At 40.7% G+C, this 19,173-nt stretch overlaps 3 protein-coding genes across 4 annotated transcripts; all 3 read right to left on the minus strand.

Annotated features, from left to right (window-relative positions):
• Positions 1–1,882: 1,882 nt before the first annotated feature.
• Positions 1,883–8,836, minus strand: LOC118278459 (cell surface glycoprotein 1-like). Of its 2 annotated transcripts, none has more exons than XM_050703857.1 (3): positions 8,719–8,836; positions 5,526–5,642; positions 1,883–4,870 (listed from the first exon to the last, which is right to left on the minus strand). In XM_050703857.1, the coding sequence occupies exons 1-3, from the start codon at positions 8,771–8,773 to the stop codon at positions 1,938–1,940; spliced, it is 3,105 nt and encodes a 1,034-aa protein (XP_050559814.1). In that variant the 5' UTR covers positions 8,774–8,836; the 3' UTR covers positions 1,883–1,937. The 2 variants fall into 2 exon arrangements, with proteins under 2 accessions (XP_050559814.1, XP_050559813.1); XM_050703856.1 differs by having other exon boundaries at positions 1,883–4,873.
• Positions 8,837–11,237: 2,401 nt separating this feature from the next.
• On the minus strand, positions 11,238–14,882 carry LOC126912302 (uncharacterized). Its single transcript, XM_050703885.1, has 2 exons — positions 13,325–14,882; positions 11,238–13,225 (listed from the first exon to the last, which is right to left on the minus strand). Exons 1-2 carry the CDS (start codon positions 14,466–14,468, stop codon positions 13,182–13,184), a joined length of 1,188 nt encoding a protein of 395 aa, XP_050559842.1. The 5' UTR covers positions 14,469–14,882; the 3' UTR covers positions 11,238–13,181.
• Positions 11,238–18,233, minus strand: LOC126912237 (uncharacterized; the record flags this gene model as incomplete). The annotated part of the gene is made up of 2 exons (XM_050703390.1): positions 11,238–17,785; positions 18,117–18,233. Coding segments are annotated over 2 exons (2,951 nt in total), but the record flags the coding sequence as incomplete, so codon positions are not given.
• Positions 18,234–19,173: the final 940 nt, after the last annotated feature.

Here is a 19,173-nt window from a genome sequence, read left to right on the forward strand (position 1 = left end):
ATAAATATTGACTTTACAGTTACGTCGTTTTGGCAATTCATAAAGGACTATATTGTGAACCGTTTTATGGAAAAAAAGTGTTTTTTTATTTTTTGTAGATACGTTCATCTGGTTCTTATACCGCGATATGTGATGTTATAATACGCAGTTTAACGTCTCCGGGGGTCACCCGGGCCTGGTGATCTGTAACACAGGTTCAACCTTTAACAGACACCAGTCTCATAGCTGTAGAACTTTATAAATTTAATGTTAAATTGTAAAAGCTTGAGAAAATAAAGAATTTATTTATTTATTATTGCATTATTTCTAAAAGCAGAACAAATTAACGGGTTGGCTTTAGTTATTTGCGGCATTATTTTTTCGGTATTTCATTAACGACTATTTGAGTAACGACTACTGTTTAAGAAAATTGCCGGAATGGATATGCCGCTAGTTGCTGCGGGTAAAACTATTGTTCCTTTATTAGGTTTGACGCTGTATTGTCGTTACATTGTTCCTACATATATATATACAACTAGCTACTTCCGCGCGGTTTCACCCGCTCTGCTCGGTTCCTATTGATCGTAGCGTAATGATTTATAGCCTTTCTCGATAAATGCGATAAATATCCAAAAAAAAAGAATTATTCAAATCGGACCAGTAGTTTCGGAGATTAGCGCGTTCAAACAAACAAACAAACAATCAAACAAACAAACTCTTCAGCTTTATAATATTAGTATAGATAGGTAAATGATCAAATTATGTATCAGAGATATTGTAAAAATATTTTTTTTTAAAAAAACGATGGAGTTTCTTGTTCGTTCTTCTCCATTCAAAGCAACACTTTGGAAAAAGCGCCTAGCTTCACTGACGGAAAGACTGACGGACAATTTGACGTTTCTAAAGTGCCTAATTTAGGATTAATTGAAATAAATGCTTTGACTTTGACTTAGAGGTTTGTTTTAAATGTAAATCTTCCAGTTGCGACTAGAGCTTGTATTCCGTGCAAATTACAAAGGTGAAGAGTAAACTATAAATTAGGCGTTATATGCTTAAAATTAAGATTCATAAAAACTAAAGTTACACTGAGGCTATGTTGCGTGTCTCCGACATTGCTATTGGAAAGGTTGTAGGCGCTATGTTAACCAATATTTCTTAGTAGCTAATCTTAATAACAAACTGCCGCACTCAGAGACATTTAATGATTGCTTAAGCTATTCCTTAGTATCGATTATGTATTTTTTTTGGGACAAGCCCGCCACAACCTCCCATACCGCTGCAACTCCTGTAAGCCAGGATCTACAGTAGATACAACCATGAAAACACCGGAACACTGAAGTCTGGCGCGTCCCAGGGACATGAATGAATGTCTTGGAACCCGCAACGAAATAAATCAGACGATATTATTAGAGGAGAAGAAATGAAAACGACGATTAACGATTTTGTATGGAAAACAATTGCTAAGGACTGGGTTATGTAACCATTAAATGACTCTGAGTGCGGCAGTAAAGTAACCTATTATCCAAAACATACCCCCAGGCGTTGAGAGCCTGTGTCTCAACCAGAATTGTCCTCTTGAGGTATCTAACGGACATATTTTGCTGAAAAGACAACGAACCACTCCACATCCCGTCCTGATGTTTGCGACATGACTGATGCCATCCTGACCGGGGTAGACCGTCGTCACTCCGTCCAATTGCCATTTTAATGGTGGAAAACCATAACAGCCTTATAAGTCCTTTTGAGGGTTAGGAATTTAAGAGTTGCTGTGGAATCAGGCCTAACCTAACCTAACTTCTCTGGTGGAAAAGCACTCTAATGTTTTAAATTAATCTACCAGACGGACATTAAAACTAAAATTAGAAAACTACGTTATACTAAGGACACAAATTAAAACAGACTGTTGGGAATTAAACATTTTAATGAGTATTATTTTTACTCTTCAATTAAAAAAAATGTTAACCTAATAGAGGGTTTTGCCCCACAACCGCTTGGAAGGCATTTTGTTTCCAATCGCGGATCCCATCCCACACCATTAGAAAAGGAGGTTTGGGCGTCGTGGTACTCTGGTAGGCTGGCTGGACGTAAACCACTTGTGGTGGCTGTGGGTAAACTACTGGTTGCTGTTGGTAAACTACTGGTTGCTGTGGGTAAACTACTGGTTGTTGCTGTGGGTAAACTACTGGTTGTTGCTGTGGGTAAAATTGTTGTTGCTGTGGGTAAGCAGCTGGCTGTTGCTGTGGGTAAAATTGTTGTTGTTGTTGTGGGTAAAACTGTTGTTGCTGTGGGTAAGTCGCTGGTTGTTGCTGAGGGGTAGCCACGGGTTGTTGCTGAGGGGCAGTCACGGGTTGTTGCTGAGGGGTAGCCACGGATTGTTGCTGAGGGGTAGCCACGGGTTGTTGCTGAGGGGTAGCCACGGGTTGTTGCTGAGGGGCAGTCACGGGTTGTTGCTGAGGGGTAGCCACGGTTTGTTGCTGAGGGGTAGCCACGGGTTGTTGCTGAGGGGTAGCCACGAGTTGTTGCTGAGGGGTAGCCACGGGTTGTTGCTGAGGGGTAGCCACGGATTGTTGCTGAGGGGTAGCCACGGGTTGTTGCTGAGGGGTAGTCACGGGTTGTTGCTGAGGGGTGGCCACGGTTTGTTGCTGAGGGGTAGCCACGGGTTGTTGCTGAGGGGTAGCCACGGGTTGTTGCTGAGGGTTAGCCACGGTTTGTTGCTGAGGGGTAGCGACGGGTTGTTGCTGAGGGGTAGCCACGGGTTGTTGCTGAGGGTTGGTCACGGGTTGTTGCATTGGTGATTGCTGCCCAATATACACTGGTGATTGTTGTCCGTTAAACACCGGTGATTGATTTCCGTGGGACACTGGTGATTGCTGCCCACTAAACACTGCTGATTGCTGCCCGTTGGCCACTGGTGGTTGCTGCCCGTTGGCCACTGGTGATTGCTGTCCGATAAAAACTGGTGATTGCTGTCCATTATACACTGGTGATTGCTGTCCGTAGGAAACTGGTGATTGTGTTCCGTTAAACACTGGTGATTGGTTTGTATTCAACACTGGTGGTTGCTGAGGGGTAGCCACGGCTTGTTCCTGAGGGTTAACCACGGGTTGTTGCGGAGGGGTAGCCACGGTTTGTTGCGGAGGGGTAGCCACGGGTTGTTGCTGAGGGGTAGCCACCGGTTGTTGCTGTGAAAAAGTCACGGGTTGTTGCCGAGGGGTAATCACGGCTTGTTCCTGAGGGGTAGCTACGGGTTGTTGCTGAGGGGTAGCCACGGGTTGTTGCTGAGGGGTAGCCACGGGTTGTTGCTGAGGGGTAGCCACGGGTTGTTGCTGTGAAAAAGTCACAGGTTGTTGCTGAGGGGTAGCTACGGGTTGTTGCCGAGGGGTAGCCACGGGTTGTTGCTGTGAAAAAGTCACAGGTTGTTGCTGAGGGGTAGCTACGGTTTGTTGCTGAGGGGTAGCCACGGGTTGTTGCTGAGGGGTAGCCACGGGTTGTTGCTGAGGGGTAGCCTCGGTTTGTTGCTGAGGGTTGGTCACGGGTTGTTGCATTGGTGATTGCTGTAGAATAAACACTGGTGATTGCTGTCCATTATACACTGGTGATTCATTACCGTAGGACACTGGTGATTGCGTTCCGTTAAACACTGCTGGTTGCTGCCCGTTAAGCACTGGCGATTGCTGTGTGTTTGAAACTGGTGCTAGTTGTGTGTTTAAAACTGGTGATTGGTTTGTGCTCAACACAAGTGATTGGTTTGTGTTCGACGCTGGTGGTTGCTGTACGTAAATTACTGACGGTTGCTGTTGGTTAGCCACGGGTTGTTGCTGAGGGGTAGCCACGGTTTGTTGCTGAGGGGTAGCCACGGGTTGTTGCTGAGGGTTGGTAACGGGTTGTTGCATTGGTGATTGCTGCCCAATAAACACTGGTGATTGCTGCCCGTTAAACACTGGTGATTGATCTCCGTAGGACACTGGTGATTGCTGCCCACTAAACACTGCTGGTTGCTGCCCGTTAGGCACTGGTGATTGTTGCGTGTTTAAAACTGGTGCTAGTTGTGTGTTTAATACTGGTGATTGGTTTGTGCTCAACACAAGTGATTGGTTTGTGTTCGACGCTGATGGTTGCTGTACGTAAATTACTGACGGTTGCTGTTGGTTAGCCACGGGTTGTTGCTGAGGGGTAGCCACGGGTTGTTGCAGTAAAAAAATCACGGGTTGTTGCTGAGAGTTAGCCACGGGTTGTTGCATTGGTGATGGCTGCCCATTAGACACTTCTGATTGCTGCCCGTTGGTCACTGGTGATTGCTGTCCGATAAAAACTGGTGATTGCTGTCCATTATACACTGGTGATTGCTGTCCGTAGGACACTGGTGATTGTGTTCCGTTAAACACTGGTGATTGGTTTGTGTTCAACACTGGTGGTTGCTGAGGGGTAGTCACGGCTTGTTCCTGAGGGGTAGTCACGGCTTGTTCCTGAGGGGTAGCCACGGGTTGTTGCTGAGGGGTAGCCACGGGTTGTTGCTGAGGGGTAGCCACGGGTTGTTGCTGAGGGGTAGCCACGGGTTGTTGCTGAGGGGTAGTCACGGCTTGTTCCTGAGGGGTAGTCACGGCTTGTTCCTGAGGGGTAGCCACGGGTTGTTGCTGAGGGGTAGCCACGGGTTGTTGCTGAGGGGTAGCCACGAGTTGTTGCTGAGGGGTAGCCACGGGTTGTTGCTGAGGGGTAGTCACGGCTTGTTCCTGAGGGGTAGCCACGGGTTGTTGCTGAGGGGTAGCCACGGGTTGTTGCTGAGGGGTAGCCACGGGTTGTTGCTGAGGGGTAGCCACGGGTTGTTGCTGAGGGGTAGTCACGGGTTGTTGCTGAGGGGTAGCCACTGGTGGTTGCTGTGGTTGTTCGGACTCTGCTGAAAGACAAAATTGTAAATTAGTAATGAATAATACTGTCAGATATATCGATATCTAACGAGAAAAAACTTTTAAACATAATTAAATACATACATATCGTCACGCCTTTAATCCCCGTAGGGGTAGGCAGAGGTGCACATTATGGCACGTAATGCCGCTGTGTACACCCACTTTTCACAACTTTTTCCCACCACTTTTTCTTTTATGCTGAGAGCCCTTTGCCATATCCTGGACACAATTCCAGACTCCGTGCTACTCTACAGAGAAATTTTCGAAAAATCGAAAAAAGCCCAGTAATATATAATTTCGCCCGACCCGGGAATCGAACCCGAGACCCCTTGCCCGGCAGTTGCACTTGCAACCACTCGGCCAACGAGGCAGTATAATTAAATCTAAATAATTATATTTTAATTTAGTTTTATTTACTTGTTTGGAGAGTGTTGCGACACATGACATGTCAAGGGACAGATGACAGAAGCCGCACATAAACAATCGACGAATTAATCAATAAATGACGTCATATATTATATCCTACATCGTCTGTATATGTGAAGTTTACATGCGAATAAACATGGATAGACAATCCCAACGAACAGCAGTTGGGCAGAAAGCCCGCCAGCCACGATCGAATTTTTATCAAAACTTATTTACCGTTTGGAGGCGCTGGATTCGGGTTTCCATTAACAGTTCCAGTATTCAGCGGGTCCTGTGGTGTCGGGGCTGCTTCTTGTGGAGTTGGACTCGCTGAAACAGATCCGTCTCCCAACACTGCGGAAGAAATGACGATTTTAATGTCAGGAAAAATGATCAGTGAACTAGAATATATCTGTCATCATCTTCGCAACGGCGCGAGCGTCGTAAGAGTAGACTAAGGCTGCTTTTCCACTATGCGTTTGGCTTCCACCAATCATATTCATTGGTACACATAGCTTAGCACTGGTAGAAAAGGAGTCAGCTCAGCTATGATAGTTTTTGTATTTTTTTTTAAATGTACATAAATTATTATAATAACAAAATAAAGATGCTGATTAATGGCCGTATAACTGAATTCCCAACATTACGGCAGTATCAGTTGTGATTGGTTCAGGCCATGGTGCGGAGCGAGGGGGACTGGGTTGCCGTCTCTTCCTTCTGCGAAGCAGTCATGCTAGCTAAGGAGGAGGCGGGGCGCGTGAGGGAACGAACCTCCTCACATCCTAGCCGCCCGCAGAAGACACTCCGGGCGTCGGGGATCGCACTACGATCTCCGGCCACCGTAAGTGCGGGCCTGCGGATGGCGAGCAAGGGTAGCTCGCCGCCTGACCAGAACCAGACCCGTGCGTGCGGCGCGTCGCGTTCCGCGCGCGCCTCAAAGAGCCATCTAACCACCACAGATGGGGCCCAGTAGGGCTGATGCCTGATCCAGAGCTGCGGACTACCTAGCGGGTTTACCGGGGCTCCGGTTCGAAAGCAGGAGTAGGAACGGGGTGGTGTTTAGTCAGTAAGAGTCTGACACTACCTCTCGCCTCGCTCAAGGCGAGAGAAAGTCAAACTCAAAGTCAAAGCATTTATTTCAATTAATCCTAAATAAGGCACTTTTGAAACCTCAAATGTCATTGGATGATTTTCCTCCCTTAAAAAAACAACCCGCCAAACTGTTACGATTATATAATTATACGAATATATAATTTTATTACAATAAATATTAACAATTAGTTAAACCAAATTAAAATTCGATTTACGATTTTAAGGAAAATTTTTACACCTAAGTCCAATTAGTGCTTTTAATTAAAAATAAATCACAAAATAGCACAAAATGCAAAAATAAACAAAATGAAATTTAACAACTCTCTGCTTGTTTACCTGTTTCTAATATATAGCTACATATATATTTTATGTTATATATACAGCGTGTAACAAAATACCCATATACATCAAGAAGCACTGAAGAATACAGGTTGAATAGAATCTCTACACAAAGTTTCAGCTTAAAATTCGTAAAAAAAAATTGGCACCAAATCACACCAAATACTTGGTGTAGCATGGTTCTTGATTTTATAAATCATACAAACGTGTCACAACACTACAGGGGTCATTTGCTAATTACAAAACATTTCTTCTGTAAATCTGATCACCTAGTACCTACCTGTATCCTACCTAATTTTGATGTTCGGTTTCTGGAATTTAATGTATTAAAAAAATTCATAACTTCGTTCCATGAAAACATGAGTTTAAAAATCCCTTCCCGTATCGTTTGTTATGTTATCTAGAAACCGTGCACTTGATATGTATGTACGGTATATCCCCTTTTTGTTACACCGTGTATATTAATGTGTTATATACTTATATAATATATTATATCGTTTGGTTTACCTCATAACTTATTCTATAAAAATTAGGATTTAGATAAAGGATTTATTAATATTAATGTAGTTAATTTTAATTTAGTCTGTCATAATTGCATGTTCAGACTGCACGGTTGTTGCGGTGGCTGGGCAACTGGCTGCCGCGCAACGTGTAGCGGGTCCGATTCCCGCACGGAGCAACTTTTTGTGTGATCCACAAATTGTTGTTTCGAGTCTGGGTGTCATGTGTATGCGAACTTGTATGTTTGTAAACGCACTCACGACACAGGAGAAAATCCTAGTGTGAGGCACCGATAAACAAAAAATGTTTTTAATTTTAACCAAAACATATTTAGGCAAGTTTCGTATCATTTAGGTGTCTTATTTCCTCATACTTTTTTGTTATAACATTTAACACAGAATTCCACGATTTATTTTGTCAATTTAAAAATGGCTGGTTCAGTCTATTCTTATGTCTAGTTTGATAATTGTGTCTGTCAGACATTTTACCAAACAAGTTCAGATTTTTTCTAACACATAATCATTTATTTAATTTTTTCTTTATTTTAGTTTTAAATTAGTTTTTATTCCTTTTTAACACGCTTTTTTTAGTTATTTTTTAGTTGTATATATAAAGTAAATGTAATTTATGTTGGATTAAAATAAATACATAATCTATACACTAATATATAAAGCTGAAGAGTTTGTTTGTTTGAACGCGCTAATCACTTAGACTACTGGTCCGATTTGAATAATTATTTTTGTGTTGAATAGTGCATATATCGGGGAAGCCTATATAGCAGGGGTGGCCACAGGTCGATCGCGATCGACCGGTCGATCCCGAGAGCATTTTTGACCAATCACGGACCAGAAAAAAGAAAAAGGCTTAAAATTTTTTGGTACTAAAGTCTGTGTACACATAAATATTTTGTATAAAAGATCGATCGCGGGGAACTTTTAGAAAAAAAGTCGATTGAAAGGAACTTTTAGAAAAAAAGTCGATCGCGAGTACATATAAGTTGGCCACCCCTGCTATATAGGCTATAAAACATCACGCCACATTCAATAGGAGCCGAGCATAGCGGGTGAAACCATGCTTAAGTAGTTAGTATTTTCATAAATAAATTGACATGGAACGGTCATAATATAGATCTCCTTAAACTTTTCCCTGAGAGATTCGCGACGGTTTAGATTATAGATGTCTATGACAGCTGTGTTGATGATGGTGATCAAAGGTAATATAATACTAACATTTTTATGATATAAGCCGGTAAACGAGCAGACGGATGACTTGATGGTAAGCAATCGCCGCCGCCCATGGACACTTGAAATGCCAGAAGCGTTACGAGTGCGTTGCCGGCCTTTTGGGGATTAGGAATTTAAGGGTTGTTGTTGAATCGGGGATTGGGAAAATTGGGAAGGGGGTAATTGGGCCTCTGGCAATCTCACTCACACAACGCAGGCGTTATTTCACGTCATTTATAAAATAAATTGTCATCAAATATAAAATGTTTACTTACAAGAGGTCCCCAAGAAAGCGACGAGCAAAACGACGGACGCTTTGCTCAGGAACATGTTGGCTCTCTAGATCTCGGAGTCGACTGTGCTCTGAAGAGCTTTGGGTGCGCTTTTATTTCCCCACCACTCGCCACTGACGCGCTGATTATACCATCATCAAATATTAAGGATATTGTTATTAATAAATCCTTCCATTTTAAAATATCGGCACACACAACATAAATATACATACTGTTTTCCAATGTTTGGGTTCAATTTATCATCATCAATAACGTCACGCCTTTTACCCCCGAAGGGGTAGGCAGAGGTGCATATTATGGCACGTAATGCCACTGTAAAATGTACACCCACTTTTCACCATTTGTGTTATAAGTCCCATGTAATAGGGGATGACCTTATTGCCATATGCTGGGCACAATTTCAGACTCCGTACTACTACTGAGAAATTTTCGAAAAGGTAAAAAATGCCAAGTAATACTTTGCCCGACCCGGGAATCGAACCCGAGACTCTTTGTCCGGTAGTTGCATTTGCGACCACTCGACCAACGAGACAGTCTTTGAAAAATAAATAATTAGAGTTTTTCCTCTTTCCTTAAGACAGATCGATCAGATATTTTAAATTTGTTTACATTTTAATGCTATTTGAAATATTGACGTGTAAAACTGTTATTTTATAACCTACTTACAGAAGTAAATATCATTTATCATTAAAAAATGCCTCCTTTACACTACTTGCAAAGTTCTTTGGCGAAATACTCTAAAAAGTTTTGTACTTCCATTGATTTATGATATAAGCCGGTAAACGAGCAGACGGATTGCCTGATGGTAAGCTATCGCTGCCGTCGATGGACACTTGAATCACCAGAGGCGTTACAAGTGCGTTGCCGACCTATTGGGGGTTAGGAATTTAAGGGTTGTTGGGGAATCGGGGATTGGGAAGAGGGGTATTTAGTTTTTGATTCATTAAGTAACAAATTATTGGCACCAAACCAGCGTACTATTTTTGAGAGAGCACTATTTACATGATCACTGACTAATTGTCCGCGTTTGAGTTTAAACAATAAAGATGTATCATCAGCAAACAGTACTATCCCATGGTCATCCTTCACAAGGTAAGGTAAATCATTAATATAGATAAGAAAGAGAAACGGGCCGAGAATTGACCCCTGCGGAACACCCATCCTAACAATAGACCCGGAGGAAACTTTTCCGTTAATGTCGACTCTCTGAATCCTATCACTCAAGTATGAGTTAAGAAGATTCAGAGAGCTGCCCCGTATTCCATAATGGGATAGCTTCCTGATCAGTGTTTCATGAGGGACACAATCGAACGCCTTGGATAAGTCACAAAAAATACCCAATGCGTCGGCCGAGTCCTGCCATGCATCATAAATGTGATTAAGAAGTTCAACACCGGCATCAGTTGTTGAACGACCCCTTGTAAAACCAAATTGATTTCCATGTAATAATTTATTTCTATTAAAGAATCTTTGCAACTGATGTAGTATATTTTTTTCAAAAATTTTACTGAATGTAGGTAGTACTGAAATAGGTCTAAAGTTAGTGGGGTCAGAAGTACTACCCGATTTAAATAACGGAGTTATTTTACTATTCGTCATAAGATCAGGAAACACACCACGATCGACACAGTTATTAAAGATTAGAGCTAATACGGGTGCTACAATATCTATTACAGAGCCGGTAATGTACACAGAATTACCCCACAGATCTGCAGTCTTTTTCTTGTTCAAGGTATGGAACGTTTTGACAATATCTGTATAATCTATGTGTTCGAAAGAGAAGCCTAAATTGCAAGCTGCAACATTTTCTTTTAGTAAAGATTCTGCAACTGTGGGAGATGAGTTCAAAGACTTAGTAGTGGACACAGGAACGTCCGAAAAGAAGTTTTCAAATGCAGCTGCGACTTCTGCATCCGATTTAATTACATTATTATCAATTATAAGACTAAATTCACTACTCTTCTCTTTAGACCTCCCTGTTTCACTGTTAATAATACTCCAGGTCGCTTTAATTACATTGTCACTGTTTTATATTTTAGAGCTCAAGTATAACGATTTTGCAATTGAGCAAACTTTTTTAAATAATTTAGAATATTTCTTTACATATTCACTAAATTCAGTTGTATTAATATATGTCCTCTCGCTATAAAGCTCATATAGGCGTTTCCTACTCTTATAGATGCCAGTAGTTGCACATTGGTTGAAAGACGCATTGCCATGAGCTGGTATAGTTTTAGGTGTGAAGGTGGACTTAAACTCGGTATGGTAAATGTTAAAAAATTCATCACACAAGTTATTAGAAATTTTATTCCTTAATAATAAAGGTATTTTGTATTTTTTGGCTACTGCTTTTTATATTTTTAAATGTTTTATTTTTTTCTTTTTAATTTAATATTTAAAAATGTAACAAAAGTATAAGAAATAAATGAAGGTATTTTGTCAGTGAGTTTAGATTTGAAAGTTTCAATGCGTCTTTCAGTCTTTGGGTTAACAATAATATGTGGTTTCGACACTTTATTTACTTTATTTGTTATTGAAATTAATTGTCCACAATGATCTGAATCAAGCAATGATATAATTTGTTTATTAGTTGGTACAATATCAGTATAAATATTATCTAGGCAAGTGGCACTAGTAGGAGTTATCCTAGTGGGCTCCAGAAACAGGTTCGTGAGGTTAAATGAGGCAAATAAACTTACAATTTTTGTACTTAAACTAGAATTTTCTAACAAATTTACATTAAAATCGTCACAAGTAATGATGAATTTATTTGAACTACTGAGTTTATTTAACACTTCATCTAATACTGTTTCAAAACAGTCATACAAACCAGTAGGTGGTCTATATACACTTAAAACAATAAACCGCTCTAATTCCACACAGGCTATTTCAACAGTACGTTCAACAGAGTAACTAACTATATCCTTGCGTTCTTTAAATTTAAGTTTGTTATTTAGTAAAATTAGTGAACCACCATGTATAGCGTTTTCCCTGCTGAACGAGCTACCAATCTGATGATTATCAAAGTTGAACATTAGTTGATGAGATTTCAACCAATGCTCAGTAATGCACAGAATATCAACATTATTACAATTTAAAAATAGTTCTATTTCTAATTCCTTGCTCATAAAACCTTGAATATTTTGGTGAACCAGATTGATAACATTACTGTTATATTTGCAAGAGGTGGACTCTCTTGTCTTTTTTTTAACCCCCGACGCAAAAAGAGGGGTGTTATAAGTTTGACGTGTCTGTCTGTCTGTCTGTGGCATCATAACTCCCGAACGGATGCAGTGATTTCAATTTAGTTTTTTTCGTATGAAAGGGGACTTATGTGCGAGTGTTCTTAGACATGTTTGATGAAAATCGGTTGAGCCGTTTTAAAGTTATGGGCGGTGAAAGTGGGGAGATTAGCCGAAGGTCTGCAAATATACTGGGATGGGGTCTCAAATTAAACCGCACTGAAAGAAGATATTGAAAGATATTATTTTTTCGTATTAACAAAAATAAAAAATTAAATAAAAAAATAAAAAAAATAAAAATTTAATAACAAAAATATAAAATTTTTAATTTAACGTTTTATTATAAACAAAAAATCTTGCACCAATGTAATCTTTAGCCTACTTAATGAAACAAAAACTAGTAATTAATAAGTCAAAAAAAAAGCGAACGAGCTTGACCTTAGATGTAATCTTTACCTTAACAAGAATCGAAATTAAAAGTATAAAATAAAAAATTAAATTAAAAATTTAAAAAACCCCCGACATAAAAATTAATTTCCCTTTAAAAAGTAAAAAAATAATAAAAGAAACTTAATCTTAAATTACCTAAGAAGGTACTAATAATTCTAAAAAAAAATTCGTCTCGTTGGGGGACTGCATGAATACGGACTGCACACCGCCGCCCGCGCCGCTATATTTCTATTTTCTGCGTTATAGTTAAGTACTTAAACACCAATAATTTACTTTAATGTTAACACCAAGCATGTGATACTTATGAACAAATCGTAGATAAGTAAGAAATAATTAGGAGCGGTCCCTCAACGCGACGTATTTTTTTTTAGAATTATTAGTACCTTCTTAGGTAATTTAAGATTAAGTTTCTTTTATTATTTTTTTACTTTTTAAAGGGAAATTAATTTTTATGTCGGGGGTTTTTTAAATTTTTAATTTAATTTAAATTATAGGGAATGTCAATAGAATTATTTTGAGCTATGTCAATCTTTGAATGTTGCTCAATAGGAGCAACCTGTTTAGCCAAGTTTTTGGCTGTTATATTAATAAAATATGATAGCGACACAGCTATCTGTCTTAAATAATACCTGGAAAGATAGTACCTATCTTTCGTCAAACATACATGTTTACCAACATAATTGTTGGTGTCAATAATATGTACATTTGTGCAATTGCATAAATTATAATTTATGCAATTACACATTGCAACATTTAATTTATATCTATGGTTATTTTCTTCCTGTGGCAAGCTATTGCTGTAAGGTAATGTAAACAAAATTATTTGCTTTAGTTTAAGTGCTACAAGTGAACCTATATTATTGAATATTTAAGAAAATTATTTTTATTCAAACTACCTCTATTTGCACAAATAATTATGAGGGTAGCATCATGATTAAAATTATAATTAATAATTCTCTCCAAAATATTACCAAAAGTACAGCCGGGCATACAGTGATTTATTATTGATTGTCCAGGGTATTTACTTGTCAATAAGGAACCTAAGTTTTTACCAATCTCATCACTGAAGATCACAACATTATTGTTATTACAGCTAGAGTTATTATTACATTGGCTAGGAAGTAATAAACTGGCACCATGAGGCAAGGTGGTATCACACGTTGGCACAGTACAAGCAGGCAGCACATTACTAGAATCACATTTTTCACATGGGTTTTCCTGTGACTGTGACCGCACTAACTCATCCATAGCCAACATGTATTCCCTCATTTGTTTTTCTGATGCACTATATTTATTGGTCATTGTGTGCAACTTTGCTGTTAAATGATCTATTTCTAGTTGTAAGTTCTGTGTGTCAGTTTCATATTTCCTATTCCTTTGATTTAATTTGTTAGAATAAATATTTAGTTGATTTAAAAGCCGGAACCGTTCTTTGTTTAATTTTACATTTTTTATGAAAAACTTTTGTCTTTTCACCAATCTGTTAGTCTTTGTTATGAATTTGTTTATTTTAATATACTTCTTTAGTTTTTTATTACTGTAACAAAGAGTTCTTGAGGAATGACATGAATCACTTTCACAAGTTAAGTCTATAGTCAATGGATTCAAGTCTATATGTTGTGATTGAGAAGCACGGGCTGACACCAATTCGCTGAAGAGACTGTTATTCAGACTGGCCGTGATGTTATGATTAATCGTTTCAAGGTGGCTAATTTGATTATTGGCCTCATGCAGCTGCTGTTCCAAATGAGCTTTATCATGTAATGTTTGTTCGTACTCACTGCTGCATTGACTGAATCCGTCCACAACGAATTGGAGTCTATCCCGGGCCTCAATGGCTTCAGTGTGTTGAGTATGTAACTGAGCCATTTCACATTTAAGCTTCTTATTACTGTTTAACACGTCTAAGAATTCCCTCTCATTGTCATCTCTTTCCCTCATTAATTGTTCACACAACTCCCTTGAGGCCTTTAGTTCGCTCAAAGCCAAGTTAAGCTTTGACTCCTCCTGGCGAGCATGGACTTTACGTGTGAGAATCATATTGGAAATGGAGACAGAGACAGTAAGAAGGAAGTTATAATAATAATTAAGAGATGTGAAGCTAATTAGTCAAGAAAATTAGTAGAAAGGTTAAGTAGTTTTAAACAAAGGAGTTGTGTCAACAAACTCGAAGAGGTTATGTTCATTAATATTATTAACTTATACGGCCTAATACTTAAGCTATATTTACTGGTTTCCTTGTAAACACAAGTATTATGACGCAAAATAGCCGATTTCGCTAAAATAATGCTATATTTTACCTTATATCGAGATGACAATTTAGCAAATCCTCAACGCCGGTAACCGTGAATTTATCAACTTCACTAATTTCACAAGTAATACGTAAAATATTGTAAAACTGAATAGCAAGCACTATATATTTAATATTTCCTCAGTGTTGAGATGTATTTAGGGAAATAATATGCAAATAAACATTAATTATTTAAAAAAATAACACGGGCAACTACAAATCAGCTGTTTACCCTAGATGCAACACAAAAAAAAATAATTTTGTTGCTGTGGGTAAGCTGCTGGTTGTTGCTGTGGGTAAGCTGCTGGTTGTTGCTGTGGGTAAAACTGTTGTTGCTGTTGGTAAACTACTGGTTCCTGTGGGTAAACTACTGGTTGCTGTGGGTAAACTACTGGTTCCTGTGGGTAAACTACTGGTTGCTGTGGGTAAACTACTGGTTGCTGTGGGTAAACTACTGGTTGCTGTGGGTAAAACTGTTGTTGCTGTGAGTAAGCCACTGGTTGTCGCTGTGGGTAAAACTGTTGTTGATGAGGGTTAGCATCGGGTTGTTGCTGAGGCTTAGCCACCGGTTGTTGCTGTGGGTTAGCCACTGGTTGTCGCTGTGGGTAAAACTGTTGTTGATGAGGGTTAGCATCGGGTTGTTGCTGAGGTTTAGCCACGGGTTGTTGCTGTGGGTTAGCCACTGGTTGTCGCTGTGGGTAAGCCACTGGTTGTCGCTTTGGGTAAAACTGTTGTTGATAAGGGATGGCATCGGTTTGTTGCTGAGGGGTAGTAACGGGTTGTTGCTGAGGTTTAGCCACGGGTTGTTGCTGAGGCTTAGCCACCGGTTGTTGCTGAGGCTTGACCACGTGTTGTTGCTGAGGGTTAGCTACTGGTTGTTGCTGAGGGTAAGCCGCTGGTTGTTGCTGTGGGTAAAACTGTTGTTGCTGAGGCTTAGCCACGGGTTGTTGCTGAGGCTTAGCCACCGGTTGTTGCTGAGGCTTGACCACGTGTTGTTGCTGAGGGTTAGCTACTGGTTGTTGCTGTGGGTAAGCCACTGGTTGTCGCTGTGGGTAAAACTGTTGTTGCTGAGGCTTAGCCACGGGTTGTTGCTGAGGCTTAGCCACGGGTTGTTGCTGAGGCTTAGCCACCGGTTGTTGCTGAGGCTTGACCACGTGTTGTTGCTGAGGGTTAGCTACTGGTTGTTGCTGTGGGTAAGCCACTGGTTGTCGCTGTGGGTAAAACTGTTGTTGCTGAGGTTTAGCAACGGGTTGTTGCTGAGGTTTAGCCACGGGTTGTTGCTGAGGGTAAGCCGCTGGTTGTTGCTGTGGGTAAGCCACTGGTTGTCGCTGTGGGTAAAACTGTTGTTGCTGAGGCTTAGCCACGGGTTGTTGCTGAGGCTTAGCCACCGGTTGTTGCTGAGGCTTGACCACGTGTTGTTGCTGAGGGTTAGCTACTGGTTGTTGCTGTGGGTAAGCCACTGGTTGTCGCTGTGGGTAAAACTGTTGTTGCTGAGGTTTAGCAACGGGTTGTTGCTGAGGTTTAGCCACGGGTTGTTGCTGAGGGTAAGCCGCTGGTTGTTGCTGTGGGTAAGCCACTGGTTGTCGCTGTGGGTAAAACTGTTGTTGCTGAGGCTTAGCCACGGGTTGTTGCTGAGGCTTAGCCACCGGTTGTTGCTGAGGCTTGACCACGTGTTGTTGCTGAGGGTTAGCTACTGGTTGTTGCTGTGGGTAAGCCACTGGTTGTCGCTGTGGGTAAAACTGTTGTTGCTGAGGTTTAGCCACGAGTTGTTGCTGAGGTTTAGCCACGGGTTGTTGCTGAGGTTTAGCCACGGGTTGTTGCTGAGGCTTAGCCACCGGTTGTTGCTGAGGCTTGACCACGTGTTGTTGCTGAGGGTTAGCTACTGGTTGTTGCTGTGGGTAAGCCACTGGTTGTCGCTGTGGGTAAAACTGTTGTTGCTGAGGTTTAGCCACGGGTCGTTGCTGAGGGTAAGCCGCTGGTTGTTGTTGAGGTTTAGCCACGGGTTGTTGTTGAGGTTTAGCCACGGGTTGTTGCTGAGGTTTAGCTACGCTTTGTTGCTGAGGTTTAGCCACGGGTTGTTGCTGAGGTTTAGCTACGTGTTGTTGCTGAGGGGTAGCCACGGGTTGTTGCTGAGGTTTAGCTACGTGTTGTTGCTGAGGGGTAGCCACGGGTTGTTGCTGAGGTTTAGCTACGTGTTGTTGCTGAGGGGTAGCCACGGGTTGTTGCTGAGGTTTAGCCACGGGTTGTTGCTGAGGGTTAGCCACGGGTTGTTGCGTTGGTGATTGCTCCCCGTTGGACACTGGTGATTGCTGTCCGATAAAAACTGGTGATTGCTGTCCGTTAAACACTGGTGATTGCTGTCCGTAGGACGCTGGTGGTTGCTGCCCGTTGGCCACTGGTGATTGCTGCCCGTTGGCCACTGGTGATTGTTGTGTGTTTAAAACTGGTGCTTGTTGTATGTTTAAAACTGGTGATTGGTTTGTGCTCAACACAAATGACTGGTTTGTGTTCGACGCTGGTGGTTGCTGTTGGTTAACAACGGGTTGTTGCTGAGGATTAGCCACGGGTTGTTGCTGAGGGGTAGCCACGGGTTGTAGCTGCTGTAAAAAAGTCATGAGTAGTTGTTGCTGAAGGTTACTCGTGAGTTGTTGCTGAGGGTTAGCCACGGTTTGATGCATTGGTGATTGCTGCGCGTTGGCCACTGGTGATTGCTGCGCGTTGGACACTGGTGATTGCTGTCCGATAAAAACTGGTGATTGCTGTCCGTTAAACACTGGTGATTGCTGTCCGTAGGACACTGGTGGTTGCTGCCCGTTGGCCACTGGTGGTTGCTGCCCGTTGGACACTGGTGGTTGCTGCCCGTTGGCTACTGGTGATTGCTGTCCGATAAAAACTGGTGATTGCGGTCCGTTAAACACTGGTGATTGCTGTCCGTAGGACGCTGGAGATTGCTGCCCGTTGGCCACTGGTTGTTGTTGAGGTTTAGCCACGGGTTGTTGCTGAGGGGTAGTCACGGGTTGTTGCTGTGAAAACGTCTCGGGTTGTTGCTGTGGTTGTTCGGACTCTGCTGAAAGACAAAATTGTAAATTAGTAATGAATAATACTGTCAGATATATCGATATCGAACGAAAAAGTTCTTTTAAACATAATAAAATATATTTAAATTTTATTTTATTTACTTGTGTGAAGAGTGTCGCGACACATGACATGGCAAGGGACAGATCACAGAAGTCGCACATAAACGATCGACGAATCAATCAACGGATGACGTCATAAGTCCTACATCGTATGTATAAGTGAAGTTTACATGCGAATAAACATGGATAGACAATCCCAACGAATAGCAGTTGGGCAGAAAGCCCGCCAGGCACGATCGAATTTTTATAAAACTTATTTACCGTTTGGAGGCGCTGGATTCGGGTTTCCATTAACAGTTCCAGTATTCAGCGGGTCCTGTGGTGTCGGGGCTACTTCTTGTGGAGTTGGACTCGCTGAAACAGATCCGTCTCCCAACACTGCGGAAGAAATGACGATTTTAATGTCAGGGAAAATGATCAGTGAACTAGAATATATCTAAAGAAAGAAAGAAAGAAAGAAAGAAAAATCATTTATTCGGCAACGGGCACGATGCACCAAAACAAAATAGAAAAAAAATGGTAAAATTAATTAATACATTTAAAAACACAAAAAAAGCACTATTTAAATTATATATATATATAAAAAAAAACATACAAACACACAATAGGTAAAAAAAAGACAAGGTGGCAACGTGCCCAAGCCAAAAGGGTTGCCACCTCAGTATGAGCTGGGCACCGAAAGTACCCAGCACTGGTTTTCAGTTGGCACCCTTTGCAGTGACCCACGGACGGAGACAACGCACAAAACAAAACACAAAAGTAATATAGTAAAATTAAAAAAAATTAACAGAATAAATAAACATAAAAAGGAGAATATTAAAATAAACATACATACATATATTTTAAAATACATTTATAAATAAATAATTGAATACCAATAACGATTTGATAAAATAAAAATAAATGATAACAATTAAAAAGAACATAATAAAAGAAAAATATAATATTGTGGGTAGGTGTGTGATCGTAGGGTCACCCCGCAGCACGACACTCATTTGACTTTATCTGTCATCATCTTCGCTGTGGCGCGGGTATATACAATGTGATAGGGGTGAGACTTCTAACCCGTTAAGGCTGAGTACTACATCTAATTTTATCCATCAAAAAAAATATAGGGGGGGTTGAAACCCCAATTGAAAATATTGAAAAATAGCGATTTTTTCGGTAAAAATATTCAGAAATGATTTTTTTCTCACCAAAATATTATCAAACATATGAAAAGAGCAATGAATTAGTTAGCCAAGGTTATTAGCTACCGTTTGTCGATTTTCTTTTGTTTCTACGACGCATACAACCTTTGATATCACATAAAGTAAAA

This window comes from Spodoptera frugiperda, chromosome 24, assembly GCF_023101765.2.
Source record: "Spodoptera frugiperda isolate SF20-4 chromosome 24, AGI-APGP_CSIRO_Sfru_2.0, whole genome shotgun sequence".
Lineage (NCBI taxonomy): Eukaryota > Metazoa > Arthropoda > Insecta > Lepidoptera > Noctuidae > Spodoptera > Spodoptera frugiperda.

Coding starts and splice junctions, on each gene's coding strand:
- LOC118278459 (XM_050703856.1), bottom strand. CDS start 8,773: ATGTTCCTGAGCAAAGCGTCCGTCGTTTTGCTCGTCGCTTTCTTGGGG. Junction 5,643..8,718: donor CGCTTTCTTGGGGACCTCTT/GTAAGTAAACAT, acceptor TTTCTTCCGCAG/TGTTGGGAGACGGATCTGTT. Junction 4,874..5,525: donor GAATCCAGCGCCTCCAAACG/GTAAATAAGTTT, acceptor TTTGTCTTTCAG/CAGAGTCCGAACAACCACAG.
- LOC126912302 (XM_050703885.1), bottom strand. CDS start 14,468: ATGATTCTCACACGTAAAGTCCATGCTCGCCAGGAGGAGTCAAAGCTT. Junction 13,226..13,324: donor AATTATTTGTGCAAATAGAG/GTAGTTTGAATA, acceptor ATTACCTTACAG/CAATAGCTTGCCACAGGAAG.